This window comes from Harmonia axyridis, chromosome 3 (genome assembly GCF_914767665.1).
Source record: "Harmonia axyridis chromosome 3, icHarAxyr1.1, whole genome shotgun sequence".
Classification (NCBI taxonomy): Eukaryota; Metazoa; Arthropoda; class Insecta; order Coleoptera; family Coccinellidae; genus Harmonia; species Harmonia axyridis.
Window position 1 is genome coordinate 9864329 of NC_059503.1, and position 17822 is coordinate 9882150.

Here is a 17822-nt window from a genome sequence, read left to right on the forward strand (position 1 = left end):
TCCAGTCACAATGCGATGCAGAAATCCCTTCCGTCGTTGCCTTGCAAGCAGCTGTTCACGAGCAAACAGCCCCGTTGAATATCTCTCGGCTTCAATTCGTACGGCACATAAGTTCCTTGTTTCTGAATCATTCCCATGACTTTCAGGCGTTTTGAAATGGCTTGTTGCGTCACTCCCAATGATCCTGCCAATCTTGTTGCGTTTGCCACGTGTCTTGATCAAGTAATGCCTCCAATTTTGCATCTTCGAAAACCTTCTCTCTTTCACCGCCATGCTTTCCTTCGACGTCAAAATCGCCGTTCTTGAAGCGTTGAAACCACTCTCGGCACGTTCTCTCACTAATAGCGGCCTCACTATAGGTATTTGAGAGCATTCGATGAGCCTCAGCCGCAGATTTCTTTATGAAAGCAGAAAATTGGAACCTTCCGCAAATGAAGAGAATTTGCCTCGTAATCTGACATGTTAAATCGAGAATAACCTAAGCTCATTGTATGACATCTATAATCTATTTATTTTGACTACCACTTACTGCTACAGCCATCTATTGCAAAACGGTGGAAGCAAAGTTCTAGGTACACCAAATATTTGTACCCAAAAATACAGATATTGTGACAAAATTATCTAGCGATCAGTTCGAAGACAAGTGCTCAAAAATATGCGAAAATAAGCCTGAGCTTCAAGTATTCTTCCTGCTCACCTCTAAAACGCCACTGGCGACGAAATACATTTCATCAACTGAGAACCGATTCCAGATCACGTGCCTCTCTGAGGTGACCCGCTCGAATTAGGCGGGAATCTACTGGGATAGATAAATGCAAAATTCAGGACAGCTATTAATCGGGACACAGAACGGCTTGATAAATTCATTCCGAATTCGGATAAAGTGCACGGTGTGTTAGCAGTTCTCTCTGGTGGACGTTAATTGAAGTACTTCAATAAATAGAGAGACATCTGCGAAACGGGGGGATGAACAGCATTGTAACATAAAACTCCGCAGAAGGTAAATTGGATTGGGCGACTTCTATCTCCTCTCACCTCCATCCCTGATGCTTTATGGTATTTTGATGGGGGGAAGCTGCTCCGGTGGGATGATGAAAGACGAAGAGGAAATGTAGTTAGCTGCTTTTGTGATTTTAGTCTTTTGGGATTTATGGTGGGAGATTCTATATCAGAATAAGTATTGGTATTTAGTTTTGTATAATATGAATTATATTAAATTGTTCCAACTATTTGAATATTTCAACCATATTTTCGGATATTTTGAAAGCATACGACTCAATAAACCAATTGGTAGGAACACCTGCTATAGACTCTTCAAGTTCAGGGTGCGGCAGAGCCAACTGACGAGTTTCGAAGGGCTCTTGAAAACAAATGGTGAAAGATTGAGAAAAACGGTTTGATTCATTCGAAGCAGTGGAAAATATAGTTTTTTTGCCCAAGTTTTGAAAACGATATCATCAAGATGGTGGCCGTCAGAAGCGACACACTGATGTAGTCGATTTTAGATGTTTTCGACCGGCATTATCTCGGATAGTATAGCCCGGATGTCTTCGGTTATTCGCTGCTTGAGTTTTGGCAGGTTGTGTGGACGTTGTTCGAAGACCTAATCTTTGAGGTGGCCCCAAAGGAAGAGAATGCTCTAATCTGGTGAGCGCGCCTTAATGCACTTCGGTCCAAATCATGGTGCTGGCTGAAAACTACTGATTATAAGAGCACAAAGACCCCATCCGCACCTACCTGCCTCCACCCATCTCGAACAATGACCTGTCAAAACTCATCAATCGGCTCTGCCGCACCTTGTATATAGAGAGAAAATGCATAGAATTGGATTGAATCCTATTCATGTAAATGAGAACAGAAAATTAAAATCTCCAAGGAAGAAAAAAATCCTGAATCCACTGAGCTGATTAATGGAAGGCAGTATTGGGGCCACTTCTAATCTTAATCTTCCTGAAGGGCTTCGAAGATATTTTGGGGGAAGATGAAACATAAATCAACTAAGTAGACGACACCAATCTACTGATAGGAACAAAAGGAGAAAATTCTTCAATTTGAGCAGGAATTAAATTCTTCAATAAGACACATGAAGGGCTACAGAAGAACGAATTGAGTTTAACACCCAGTAGACTATTGGCTACTGAACCATTTGAAGGGGATCAAAATTTCAAAGCGACATTAAATTTAAATGAACGTTCCTTTAATTGGGTGTATATATTAGAAAAATAAACCTTTTAGTTTTCAGTAACAACTTTTCCTCCTCCTCAAGTATTCTAAACTGTCAAGAATCATCATCCTACACACCTGGCATGTATGAAATATTCATTTCACTGTTAACCTCTCATTTAATCCCCAAGAGCAGAACCTTGTCGCTACGAACTATATCGTGGAAACCTGATGTAAATCCCAGAGGGTTATCATGACATGCAGAAGACGTCTTCCAAGTCAGCGATTACTATTTCCAAGGCAATTTCCTTCGGAAACGTTGCTGCACTTCGGTATGTTCTAGTCGGTAAGTGGCGAAGAGATTTATGGCACCCCATTAGGTTTTTGCAAGGGGACTTGGTAACTTCTCCTCCTCTGCTAGACGAATGGCAAATCATAGTTGCTGTTATCGCCTATAAGTCTAGTTGGGGAGATGTGTTTCATTCTGGATAATTCAATTAGTGGACTCCAACCCTCGACGTAATTTCGAGTCGACATTTTCACTATCCCAAATTTAATTTGTGGAAGTATCTTAAGTGGACGTTGACGTGAGGGTTAGGAGAGGGATGCTGGTTCAAGACGTTTGGTGATCTGGTTTATCGAATTGTAGGATTGTCTACACCTGATGAACGAATCGAAATGAAATTGATAGCGTAGCGCATGTTTCATCAACAGCAGGCATCTTATTACAATTTTTTTTTGTTCTTTTTGAATTTTGTGTCAGAACGATTGGCTGTTAGAATGCTGTGTGTACGATAACTCTTGAATGGAATTTGCTAAAGACTTGAATGGTTTAGGATGGATTCGGAGTCTGGATATTTTAGTTGAGTTCTCCAATGAACAGAATCCACTTAATGGTTTGGGACGTATCGATCAAAAATTTGAAAATTAGGTGTAAAATTCAATGTTTATACTCTACTCTACTCTACTCTATTCTATTCTACTCTAACCTACCCAATGCCTCCCAAGCCTTCCATATCCTACTTTACTATATTATACTTACATTTTGACTTGAAATAATTCCACCTACTCTGATTTAGGAACTTGCCAAAATCCAAATTTCAAAAACAAATGAAGGATATATTGGACAGCACTATATTTTATTCAGTAGAGGAGTTCGTTTCGTTCTGGAAAACATAATTTTTTATTATTCTTTTTTGTGTGTCTGTTTTATTATCACACTGTGTTCATATTGTTTTTAATTCATTAGTATAGCAATAAGAATAACCATAACAAAAACGAAAGCTTTATTCCCTGAATCCTGACATAAATATGCAAAGAAATGGGAAATCGTCAATAATAGAAAAAAAATCAAACTATATTCTAGAATCTATATCGCAATAACTCAAATATTCTGAAATAGAGTAAGGTTCTATATTCATAATCAAGTCTGTGAGATTTTTCTTGAATTTCTTAATATCAACTATATCTAGTACATTTTTGGGTAGTTTATTATGAAATTCAATACACATATACTCAGTATTTTTTTCAGTTTATGTCATTTTATCCGTTTACACTTAGTTTAATTTTCATCTGTACACTCGATTTATTGTTTTATCTATGAACTTAATTTATTATTTTATATGAACTCTTGATTCATTATTATTTTACCTCATCCATACACCTATTTTTTAATTTTATCTATACTCAAGATCTATTGATAATGCATTTCATTTACTCACACTGCTTCTACAACAATACTTCCTATATAATTCTGAATTAGTGTTGTTTCGAGTTTTGTTACATTTTGTACCGATGTATCTTTTATTATATTTATGACGTAAGCAATTCTTGAAATTTTAAGAACACCAGTAAACTCTCTCTCTCTCAAACATAACAAAAATGATATGAGTTTCTAGGAAATTCGAACCCAGAATCCAATCCCCCAAACTATAGACCTCATAAGTCCCAAACTCCAACAAGGCCCTACCTAGTGCACCTCTTTCGCATCCGCATCGAAGGCGGCAGCCAGTAAATCACGGAGAGCGTAGGTGAGTTCTTACCTTGACGCCGGCTTCCCGCCCACCGAGCGTTCCTAACGGAAACGACCGAGCGGAAAAGCCCCCTCTCCTCGGTAAGTAACACCGAGACCGCGACGGGGTCTGATTTATCGGCACATTAGATCCTCGAAAGTGGCGGCATCTCTCGGCGCCCGAAGACAAACCCCCGAATCATCGCTTAGGAATGACTGCCGCTCGGGAAAATTCAATTAGCCGGCTGAGAATTGAACCAGTAAATCCGACGGTGACAATCTACAAACAAAAGTGCGAATTTATTAGGACCGAAGGGCCTGGCGGCTTGGCTGCGTCCCAGATGCTTGAAGGAATTACCGTGCACATACTTCAGGGGCGTCGGTGATTGGGTCCGGACGGTGTTTGCGGGGACGTGACGCTTTGAATTTTTCATCACTTGCCTTTCGTTTTGATTTTTGAAATTCTGTCAGGTGTCAGATAGCTTGAGGAGATAAGCTGATGTAGACCTTCCTGATGGATTTTGTAAGAAGTGTTCGAAAGGAAGTATGATGAGTTCGATAAAATCGAAATAAGGCTACCTATCTGTTTTGCATGATCTTAGTCAGGGAGTACCACAAGGATCCGTCCTTGGGCCTCTTCTAGTTTTGCTTTTCATCAATGATCTCCCTGGGAAATTAACAGTAATGTTCCTGGATTTGTTGGCGTATAGCTTATCGTCTGCGATAAGTTGCTCTTTTTTTAGTCTATTCGCAAATGATGCTTTGGTGATGGTTTTGGCCCCAACATTCGAAGAACATCAGGCACTCTGTGACCTTCTATTGCTTCTATAACTCAATGATCAATATCGATTGCTTCAGATTTGGTTTAGTTCTCTTCACTCTGTTTTTGACAATATCTTAGGGAGTATTGGATATCTGAATCAACTGTTGGCTTCAATGTTTCGAGTTTGATGTTATTTATCTCTCCTACTTAAGCCTCTGTAGGACCTCTAAAAAGCATACTTCCTGTACAAGTTGAGAGATCCATTTGTGTTTTGTGTTCTATGTATGCTCTGTTGTTGTGTTTATTTGTCACTACACGTGAAGAACTGTTAATTTTTTACCTTGAATCCAGCCAGTGATTAATTTTCAACCAAAAATATGATGTCCAGGTCCTGATAGAAAGGTGTATGGTTATTGGTGTCATATATTAATGTATCTACTACCTATCTGCTACAAAGCATTGTTTAGCAAGTTGAACAATTTATTTGACTAGAAGAGCCTCAAACACGTCTAGATCGATTGGTATTGAAATCAATAAGGATTTTTTATGGCGGTGAGAATCGATAATTATAAAGGTTTCTTTTTCTTGAGATGATTATCTTTTTGAGACGGTGATCTTCTCTGCTCATAAAAGGAATAAGAGAAATACAGCTCGTCAACATAAAAGAAAAATACTAGTTTCCATTAAGGCAAACGCAATAAAATCTGAACTCACGATTTTTCACTCCAACTTCAAATCATATCGAGATCTCTGCTATTTCTGTTCTGTTCCTCATAATTCATTCCTCTGCAGTACGAAATGAAGCACTACATCCGCATTTCCAACGTCTGGTGCATTGAGCCAGAGTCTTGAAATATACGTACATATACGGCATCTCTAAAAATAAAACGAAAATCCGAATCTTATTTTCATAATATCAATGACTCCCTAGTCTTAGCTTCAAATTTATAGCTGAATTATGGAATTTTTTGTTTCAGAGAACTCCTAGAGGGAAATCCATTCTATTAGTTGTTTCTTTGGCTGGAATCAAAGTATGCAGTCCAGACAGCAAGGTGAGTGATCTTATCATGCATAAATGAATCATGAAAAGGATGCATGATCTCCACTATGGTATATACTCTTCAAATCGTTTTTTGAAGTATTATTTATTCGTTGCTTTTTTGTATTTATTGAATCAACAAATGTTATTATCATAAATTTTCCATAAGCACATTATTATAGCTAGAACTTAAAAGTAAAAATGTGAATTCTAGCTATCGCTTATAAATCGAGCTGTTTTTTTTCAATGATTTTTTCATTTGAAGTTCTTGAATCAAAGTTTTCAATTCTTACGGATCAATAGTATTAAATTCTCGTGAGAAATTTCATTGATATAATATACAAATAAATGCGTACATTCAACTCCACGGTTATATACATGTACCTTCTTATGCTTACATTGGAAAACTAGAAGCTATAGATTCTGAAGGATGCTGAAATCATATTCTCCCAACGATTCCAGACGTTTATTATTGGAAATCATAAACCAAAGCAAACAGACAGAAGGAACAAGCAGAACATCTCAGTTCTCAACCCAACTCATTTGGAAACCAAAACAAACAACACATGCTTCAATAGCAAACATCCTTTGGGTTTCACCGACCGTGGAAATGAAGAAAATAATAATTTGTCTCTATATGTTATTGTGCATGACAGACAGCACGTGCGGAACTAATTTTATGGCTTCTTGTCTCGGCTACCAAAAGGAATACGACAAATGTTAATTCCGTTCTTTCATGAGAAAGGGCAATTAGAGAAATTCCATTGTCAGGTCATATTTATGTTTGATTAAGATGTTTTCAAGGAACAACAGAATAACGTTGATTATCATTCCAAGAAAATCATAGGTCATCATTTGCAATAAAGCAGTGTTTCAATTACGAAAGGAATTTTGAATTACTATCCTACAAATAGCAAGAAGCAAAATTATTGCACTTGTGTATTTTTAAATTCCTACTTGGAAGGAAATAAGAAATGTTTGGTTTACTAGCATAACAGGCCATTCAAAAAGTCCACGGTCTACCATAGTAAAAAAATAGTTTGGCAAAATTAAATTTTTTTATTGAACATAGTTGCCTTCGAGGGAGATATAGCGATTATAGCGATCTTCCAACTTTTCGATACCATTTTTGTAATTCGATTTGTCTCTCGCTTCAAAAAACGCCTCACTTTCGGCGATTACTTCCTCATTGGCGCTGAAATTCTTTCCAGCGAGCATTCTTCTGAGGTCTGAGAACAGGAAAAAGTCGCTGGGGGCCAGATCTGGCGAATACGGTGGGTAAAGAAGCAATTTGAGCCCAATTCATGCAATTTTGCCATTGTTCCCATTAATTTGTGACACTTTACATTGTCTTGATGAAATAGTGCCTTCTTTCTTCAAATGGGGCCGTTTTTCAACGATTTCATCTTTCAAACGATCCAATAACACTATATAATAATCGCTGTTGATGGTCTAGCCCTGTTGGAAGTAATCAATGGATATTATACCTTGCGCATCCCAGAATACTGATGCCATAACCTTGCTAGCTGACTGTTGTGTTTTTACTCGCTTTGGATTCAGTTCATCGTGTGCAGATCCCTTAGTTGACTGTCGATTGGACTCCGGAGTGAAATGATGGAGCCATGTTTCATCCATTGTCACATATCGACGCAAAAATTCAGGTTTAGTGCTCTTGAAAAGATTCAAATACTGCACAGAATCATTAACACGTTGTTGCTTTCGATCTATTACACAGCTTTCTCAGGTACAAATATTCGTGAATGATATTATGTTCACCCTCATATGATATCTTCACAATGTCTGCTATCTCGATCAACTTCACTTTACGGTCATTCAAAATTATTTTGTGAACTTTTTTGCTTTTTTCATTGGTGACAGCCTCTTTTGGGCGTCCACTGCGTTCGCCGTTTTCGGTTTTCATTTCACCACGTTTAAACTTAGCATACCAATCAATGATGGTTATTTTTCCTGTTGCAGACCCCGGAAACTTTTCCATTCAAAAAGCAATATTTTATCACGAAATTATTTTTTTTTTCATCTTTTTTCAAATAACACAAGTAGTACACTCACTACGCAATATTTCACAAACTAATGCTCGGACTGCGGTCAAATTTTGACAGGTATAGTTTGAAGGTTGGTACTAACTAAAATTCATATGGATTTAATACTAGCACTGCCATCTGTGCATCAGACCGGGGACTTTTCAATTAGCCTAGTATGTCAGGAAGTCATACTTTTTAGAAATAAACGATGAGTCACCATTGTGGGACATTTTTTCCTGGAGGTAGAACAAAGTAAGAGTCGATCAAAAGTATGTGGTGGCCAATTTCATTTCTGATCAATTGGAATTTTTTGTTGATTTCAATTCCCTCGGCAGGAATTATTTTTGAAATCTCAGTTTCAAATATAAGTGATTGAAATCGAAGTGAGTCTTTCATGCTGAAAATTATTTTGTGACTTCCCAATATTGATATTCTAACACTCATCACTTATTTCTTCTGCTGTGATGATATTTTCCTGAAAATATTCAAATACATCTCTGAGCCAACCTCATATTCCAAAATCAGCAATGTACTCGAATATTGTATTTATCAAATCCTGCCTTTCAAACTCTCCTAAATCCCTCTAGTTGATCATACCCTGAATCATGCACCGAACCGAACAAAACAGCGCATTGAAAAAACTGCATGATGAAATTCCATCGAGGAATTAACCAAACATCCCCATTAAACCCCACCAGGGGGCGTTCTGTTGATCCATCGAGCGGGTGTACAGCATCATAGAACAGTTAACGATTCCTGTATATCTGAATAGGCAGACGGGCTGCCACGTCATGTTTAGCACAGATTAAAAACTAACGCCGGTAAAACTGGCGGCTCACGGATCGAGCCAAAATTGAACGGGCTTTCAGCTAGGGCTTTGCACATGTACGATAACCTCGAAATTATTTTCACGATATCGTTGCCCGAAATTGCCCATACCTAACTGCACCCCGTTAGGCGGAGTCTGATAACGTTATTATGGCGAGATAAGGCACCATTGTTGAAAAATGAATCTGCTCGCAGCCTATGAACAGGGGCGGTCAACGTTGGATGAAATTCGGTCATGGATTTTCAGATGATAAAATAAGCTGATTCTTGGGTCGAAAAACCTAATTATAACCATGGCCTCAGCGATTTTCTCTATCTCAATTCGCCAATTATTGGTTTACCATGTGGACGTGAAAAAGTCCGAAAGCAGCCAATAATACCCCGAATAATACCAAAAATACTGTTGAACAACGCGACATATGACGAATTCACGAGTATATACGCGTATATACTTAAAATACTGTTGTACAACGCGACATATGACGAATTTACGAATATATACGCATATATACGTTTATATACATGTATATACGTTCATATACGCCTATATATGCGTATATGATACGTATGAACTTGCATCCACGTGTATATTCGTGAATAATATATAATTCTCAATGATGAGATCTGTTTTCAGCTTGATAGATTCATAAATAGGTAAAATTGCTGCATTTGAGATTGATACAATGCATGAATAACTGATAAGTAATCAATATATATCTAACGTGCCACTCTTTTGTGTGCATTTCATCAATATTTTTTTTTTCGTTATTTTAATGACTTTGACTTTGAATTCAGTTCATTCCACCATTATTCCATATTTTTTGTTGAGATGAAGCATATTGTTTTCTTATTGAGTCGCGGTTCATAAATATTCCTCACTGCTAATACATGTTCCTGATGTTGATGGTCATTCATATACATTGACACAAAAACTGAAACTGGTTGATGTTCGGCAACATTATTATAGATGCAAATCTGAAAAGAAATCTAGCCAAATGAGACGTTCATCCAACGCCATCCATAATATTCGGAGATTCATTTCGTTTGAGGACCCATAAATTCTGTGAAATCCCATTCTAGTCGACTTTTCGCTCCATTTCTCTCGCCGCCTTCGGCGAAACTTTCTTGGAACTGAGTTCGTCATGTTTGAGCGGCTGAATGTATAGAGGTTAGCGTGGAGAACAATTCCTACTCGATTATCGGAATCATTGGGGATGATGAATTGGCAATTGTTGGTTATATGGATATTAGAGTGGGAGGTATTAAAACGCCCAGACATTTTCCACAATGGTGTATTGTTTCTTTCCATTCCATAGAATAGCTCAACTTGTTTACTCCCCAGTTACTCACCAGTTTTTTTTGGGTTTATTAATTTTCATTGATAACATTATGTGTAACAAACAAAATAAAGCTGCATACCATATTTCTGAAGATGAGACTGAATGAAAATATTTTTCATTGACTAATTCAATAGTCAAGAAATATTGCATAGTAACTAAAGGATCAGTTCGATAATTGAACCATAATATAAATCATTGCCTGTTATCTCCTATACTTCAAATATGTGTTTTTTACCTATTATAGATGATAAGGGTTTTCTAACCAGATGGTACTTAAAGACAACTGTAGTATGCCAAACTGATTTAGAATAGCGTTGGAGAATACACTGTGTCCGTGAAGTATGGAACAAATTCATTTTTAGCTAAACAGACCATTTTAAGAAATAATCCTGAAACATCGATTTTTTATTTCAATTTAACGTATTTCAAAATAATTATCTAATATACAGGGTGAATTACTCTCGAGTAATGACTTCACCGTCATTATTTTCAAATGGAACACCCCCATTTTGTCTGAATTTTCCGATTACTCTAGCTGAGCTGATTCCAAAAATGTATCATATGTTGATTCCAATTGGTATAGGGTGGACAAAAAACAATAGTTTTGTGTGTGCTCATAAAGTAACGCGTAACATTTTCTATTAGTTAAATTAACAATATTATCAAAAATACTTATTATCTAGAGGCAATTGGTTTGAATGTAACACCCTGTAGTTGGTTACATTTTTAGATAAAAAAATGAGCTGTTTCCAAATATGTTTGGGACTTGTGTTCTAGCAGACACAATATGAAAGAAATTATTTCTTCCATAATATATCTAGTTTTTTGTGAAATGACATTTTTTCTTTATTGCCGCTAGACAATAAATATTTTTGATAATATTTTTTATTTAACTGATAATGAATGTTACGCGTTACTTTGTGAGCACACATACAACTATTGTATTTCTGCCCACCCTGTACCAATTGGAATCAACATGTGATACATTTTTGGAATCAGCTCATCTAGAGCAATCGGAAAATTGAAACAAAATGACGTTGACGTCATTACTCGAAAGTAATTCACCTTGAATATCATATTATCATTTCAAAATACGGTAAATTAATATCAAAAATCGACGAGTTTCAGGATTATTTCTTGAAATGGTCTGCTTAGCTAAAAATGAATTCGTTCCACACTTTACGGACACAGTGATGACTATGATGAAGAATAAAATCGTTTTATAGGTTGGGCCCGTAACTTATTGACAGAAGTGTTAATTACTCTCGTAAAGCAGACAGCCGGGATTCGAACGCCCGTTTCATGCAGGCTTCAGTACACAAAACTCGAATATTTAGACATCAAGCGAATAACGCACGAATCACAACAATGTAACTGAATGCTATATATCGACATCATGAAATGCCTGTGCATCGTCCAACTCCCCATTGTGCCCGTCAACCGACTAACTCTGCCCTCTGTTTGAATATCGGCCCTACCCGCGGCTCGTAGGAAAACACGGAATTAATGAAAAGCAGGGACAAACAGGTATTGAGTCCTGCAGGACAATGCGTGTCAATGGGATATTTCAAACCGAACACTTCCGGTTCAGTTACGCCCAAATCGACACATTACTCATATTCAAACACGATCCGGTCGTCACAATACCGGGGTCTGTCCTTGTTTTCGGCAGCGCATCTCTATGACAGTTAAAACGTCATTGTGCAGGTTCCGTTTCAATTTGTTTAATTGATTCGTTGCGTAGCGATTGAACAATCCGGTCTGACGTTCGACTCGGCACGGCTAAATGGGCTTGACGCTTTTGAGATTTGGGGCTTGTCGAATCTGTCAATTTTAGTTGTGTTTTGCCGTACGTTGAGCGATGTGGAAATTTGGAGTTTTGGCGATGATGAGATTTCGATTTATGTTTCACGTGGAAGGTAAATCGACTTTTGATTTGTTTGTCAACGAAAGAGGGTGCCACGGTTTTCACATAACCTCAAACTATGTTGATGTAATGTTTATGTATGTTTATTAATATTTATCCTTTAAGGGTTTGTTCTTATATCTTTTCGGCATCGATTTCTAGGATCATTAGCCGTTCAAATTACAAAATTCCTTGATTATATGTGTGAAAGAATAAGCATAGAACAAGTACAACAAAGCAATAGATAGTTAATCGTCATCTATAAAACTATTTCTTTCCGTATTGGTTGCAAGTTATATGCAGGTTAGCATTCTTATAGAATTTAATCATATTTTTTTATATTATTTAGGAATTTACGTGTTTCTCGATACAATGAACTTACTTTCAAAAACTGAATTTTTTTTTCCTTAATTATTTTTTTCATTCGAGGAGTTGGAATTGAATAAGTGGGCGCCCTTGAAACATCATTTGAGCCAACGTAGGAGTCAAATAGCAAATGAACTATTTCCTAACAGTCTAATGTCTATACTATTTTGACTTTGTTGATATACATTTGTATATTATTTGATTTGTTGGTTGGAAATTAGAGATTCAAAATAGATTTCACCTCCATATTAAAGAGCATAATAAAGAACTGTTGATCTATTTCTATGAGAAGAAATCCAAAAGGGGAGAAAATCTGGATGTTTTTTGTAACCTGTCTGATATCTATTCAAGAATGTCCACAACAAATGGAGCTGTAAATAAAGAGTGTAAAACAGTTAGCACAATCCAAATACGGGTTAATATAAGGATATTATTCAGACATAACATTTTACAGCTCATAAAAATGAAAAATGTTTCAATAATCTCTCAGTATTTAGCTTGAAAGTCAGAAGCTATAACAAAGTGAAATGAAAATAATATTACTGTTGGGGGACCGTTACAATGAATGGTTCTTAGAATTATGGACCGCTGACAAGAATCGTAATTTAAGGAATATTAAAACGACTTTTTCTCTCGTCTCAATTTTCACCAATCACAAACGGTCAATTTTAAATTACAAATGGTTTCTTGATGGAGAAACTGTATGACAGCACCTGTTAGCTGATTTTTCGAGTTTACTCGCAGCAAAACTAGACAGCACTGAAAATTATAATACCTTTGATTACAAGTAATTATGGTCTCATGAAATAGTGTTGTCAAATACCTTTCGGGAATGTAACTATTTATGTGGAAAGAATCGAAAAAAACACAATTCAAAGTAATATTTCTTCAACAAAAATCTATAGTGCAGGTGCTAAAATCCTCGTCTTCTACTCGGATTCTTGATCTAATATCAAAAGAATATCATAACCTTTCATCAGCTCCAAAAGTTGCGAATTACATCATTATATTCAATGGATTCTTCCGGAAGTTTCATACAGGTATCCACGAATAATTCTATCGAAAATTCGATTCTCTCCGTGTTTTCAACATAGTCTGCATTGTTTCTCAGAGTTCCTAACATGGCAATAGTTTCGAAACTTCCCAGGCGAATACTCTCGTTTTATCCGAAATATTCGATTCCATTAGTAACATGATATGAACTGGAAGCGCAGCAGAATTTCGAACGAATTATCTTACCTGAAATCATACCCCGGAGGAACGAAAAGTATTTGTTGAAAGTTAAATTCCAATTAGGGAAAAATTAGTGAAAATCGATTTTCTATCCAAGAATCGTTATATCTCCTAAAAAATTTGTGACAGACCCATCGAATAAAAACGTTTTTTGAAGATCGAGCTCTGACCTAAAACATAGTGAGGTTTCATGAGCGTAGCTTAACGCTTGGAGAGGTGAGAACCTCCAAAAAAATATCAATTTTTTTTTTGAAAATTTCTGATTATAACCTATAATGTATGAAATAATAGACTAATCGCCCAATTATAAGCACTTTCGTGATCCTCGTAATCGAATTAAACATTAGAAGAGTTGAATATTTCCATGAAGGGACTTTAAATTTTTTCAAATTTACTAGGGTCAAGGTATGGAAAATATTACAAAAATTTTCAATAATCAATAGAAAAGTTCAATATTCCCATGAAGAAACTTTAAATTTTTTTCAAATTTGCTTAGAATCCAAACTCACACCAAAAAATCTAACCGAGTGCACTACACTGCCGTCCTGGTTTCGGTTCCTCAAGCTCAAAATCAATTGCTGCGTTTTTCCTCATTCATACTGAATCTATTTGCAATAAACCACCCCAAGGCCGCCGACTGAGCCCTCTCAGAGATACTGCTCAGCTCAGTTAAATAAGAGGATCCAGCTGCAATGGTAGTGTCATCTAACGGGTGTTGTTTTTCGAGGTATATAACTTTAAGTTGGCATAACTGTTCGAGATGGCTACCGATTTAGAAGCTGTCAAGTGAGTTATTCTCAGTTTGGTTTCGCAAGTCATCATGAATAGACTCACGCCTGAACAACGCTTGCAAATAGTGCAATTTTATTTCGAAAATAATGGTTCTGTGCGGAATACGAATCGCGCACTACGTCCACTTTATTTTGTTTAGCGATGAAACGCACTTCTGGTTGAATGGCTACGTCAACAAACAACACTGCCGCATTTAGAGTGAAGCTTATCCTCAAGTGTATGTCGAAACACCGTTACATCCAGAAAAACTGACTGTTTGGTGCGTTTTATGGGCTGGTGGAATCATTGGTCCGTACTTCTTCAAAAACGATGATGGCCAGAACGTTACAGTCAATGGTGATCGGTATAGAGCCATGATTACTAACTTTTCCATCCCTGAATTAAACAACCATGATGTCCAGGAGCTGTGATTCCAACAAGACGGCGCAACATGTCACACAGCTCGTGCCACAATCGATTTATTGAAAGACACTTTTGGTGACTATTTTCTGTGGGGCTATGTAAAGTCATTGGTCTATGCGGATAAGCCACAAACCCTTGACCATTTGGAAGACAACATTCGCCGTGTTATTGCCAAAATACGGCCACAAATGTTGGAAAAATTCATCGAAAATTGGACGTCCAGATTGGACTACATCTGAGCCAGCCGTTGCGGTCATATGCCAGAAATCATATTTAAAATATAATGCCACAAGATTATCTTGCGGATGAATAAAATTCATGTCAATCGAATAATCCATCGTTATTTCAATTTAAAGTTCTATAGTTCTAAAAAAAACACCCTTTACAAACAAAGTCATTTCAGCATAATTTCGGACATTTGATATCATTATTTGTGTGATATTGTATTAAGTATGAACTCAATTTCACGGCATTCAGACAATTTTTAATTCCGAAAAAAGTAGCTCCTCGAGCGGGACTCGAACCCGCAACCTCCGAATCTCTACTCCAGCGCTCTACCACTAAGCTAACGAGGAAGCTGAAGATTCTATACTGTTATTATTATTATACTGTTTTTTAGCCAGAATATCTTTCTGTATACGTTTTTCCAATTTTCGCTTCGAGTTTTGAACTACCCTCTATCTTTCCCAACAGGAGATATGAAACCCCTCACACCTCTTCTGCATGAACCTATACAACGAAAACTTATCATATCATCATAAGACACTCACATCTCCCCCGGATCCCTCTAAGCTACCTGTCACATCTCGTACGAAATAGACAGCTCGGACAGCCTCCCAAAACATAACGCATTCCCGAAACAATAGCCAGGGCGTCGTAAAACGTCGTATGGGCGCACGGTAAGCCGTCACTGACGAGGGTCTGTCCGTCCGTCCGTACGGATTAACTAATTAGTTCGGGTCCGTCGGTCGACGCGCAAACCCTCCAGCTGGCAGAAATCTGCAACAATATAATTTCGCGATGCCCAAACTAACTATAATTAATCGGGTATCATTAACAGACGGTATCGATGCTACGAATCCCGCTGGTGGCGCGTCATTACGTCCTGCGTATGAACTATTGACTTATTCCGGTCGTTGACTGTCACGGTGATTGGGGATGTTCAGGTGTAGGTCGAAGCAGAGGCGGCTTGCCTGTGAGGTAGAGTCTCACCAATTGCATTCTGGAAAATTTCACGTGTTACTCGAATATTTTATTAATCCATTTCAACCTCAGTTTCACATCATTCGGTACGCCACTGGTTCTCTGTTTCATAATATCCATCTCAATCTCAATTTAACGATTCTTGTAAAAGGTGTTTTCTTTAGAGCAATAGAACTTTGAATTGCAATAAAACAACGATGGATTATTCGATTGACATGAATTTCATTTATCCGCAAGATAATCTTGTGGCATTACATTTTAAATATTATTTCTGACATATGACCGCCACGGCTGGCTCGGATGTAGTCCAATCTGGACGTCCAATTTTCGATGACTTTTTCCAACATTTGTGGCCGTATTTTGGCAATAACACGGCGAATGTTGTCTTCCAAATGATCAAGGGTTTGTGGCTTATCCGCATAGACCAATGACTTTACATACCCTACAGAAAGTAGTCTAGCGGTGTTAAATCACAAGATCTTGGAGGCCAATTCATAGGTCCAAAACGTGAAACTAGGCGGTCACCAAACGTGTCTTTCAATAAATCGATTGTGGCATGAGCTGTGTGACATGTTGCGCCGTCTTGTTGGAACCACAGCTTCTGGACATCATAGTTGTTCAATTCAGGAATGAATCACCATTGACTGTAACGTTCTGGTAATCATCGTTTTTGAAGAAGTACGGACCAATGATTCCACCAGCCCATAAAGCGCACCAAACAGTCAGTTTTTCTGGATGCAACGGTGTTTCGACATACATTTGAGGATTAGCTTCACTCCAAATGCGGCAGTGTTGTTTGTTGACGTAGCCATTAAACCAGAAGTGCGCTTCATCGCTAAACAAAATAAAATGAACGTAGTGTGCGATACGTATTCCGCACAGAACCATTATTTTCGAAATAAAATTGCACTATTTGCAAGCGTTGTTCAGGCGTGAGTCTATTCACGATGAATTGCCAAACCAAACTGAGAATAAATCACTTGACAGCTGTTAAATCGGTCGCCATCTTGACCAGTAATGCCAACTTAAAGTTATATACCTCGAAAAAAAACACCTGTTAGGAAGACGTCATGAAAATATAACAACAAATAAGGTATATAAAAAGTCTTCTTCTTCTTCAGGTGCCATCTCCTTTCAGAAGGTTGGCTATCAAAATGGCTACCTTGATCTTTGAAGCTGCAGTCCTAAACAACTCAACAGAACTGCACTTGTACCATTTTCTCAAGTTGTTTAACCAGGAGATTCTCCTTCTTCCCTGTATCTTTCCAAGTATCACTATCTGCAATAAGGTATATTTCTCCCCTCTCAGCACATGACATGTCATAACAAGTACACATTACAAATACAATAATAACATTATAAACTATATTTAATAGAAATCATGTGAAAATGTCACTGTCTAAGAATTCCTGCACACTACAGAAAGCACTCTTCAATAGTATCTTTTTCATCTCCAGACTGAATGGCTCTCCATCCAACCTCTTGAAAGCATTCGAAATCCTATTATAAAAAACAGGGCCCCAATGGTCAATGAACTGTTGAGATGAGGTGAGTTGATGGTAAAGTATCCCTAGAGCAGATTTGTTTCTTGTATCAAAAGCATGTCTGCTCATATTTCTTGGAAATTGTTCAATATTTTGTTGAACATATTTACAACAGGCCTGAATATACATGATTTATTTTGTGAGTATCTTCCCTAGTACAAACGAACTCCTTCGGCTGTCTATGCCTTGA

At 37.4% G+C, this 17822-nt stretch overlaps 1 protein-coding gene and 1 non-coding gene across 5 annotated transcripts in view; one reads left to right on the forward strand and one right to left on the reverse strand.

Annotated features, from left to right (window-relative positions):
- Window positions 1-17822, forward strand: part of LOC123676536 (tensin-3-like) — a 347695-nt gene that overhangs the window by 151215 nt on the left and 178658 nt on the right. For all 4 annotated transcript variants that reach the window (XM_045612480.1, XM_045612482.1, XM_045612481.1 and 1 more), the window contains one exon: window positions 5915-5989. In XM_045612480.1, coding sequence (XP_045468436.1) covers window positions 5915-5989 — 75 coding nt within the window. The remainder of the gene's footprint in view (window positions 1-5914; window positions 5990-17822) is intronic.
- On the reverse strand, window positions 15389-15460 carry Trnas-aga. Its single transcript has one exon. It is a non-coding gene; the product is annotated as a tRNA-Ser (tRNA).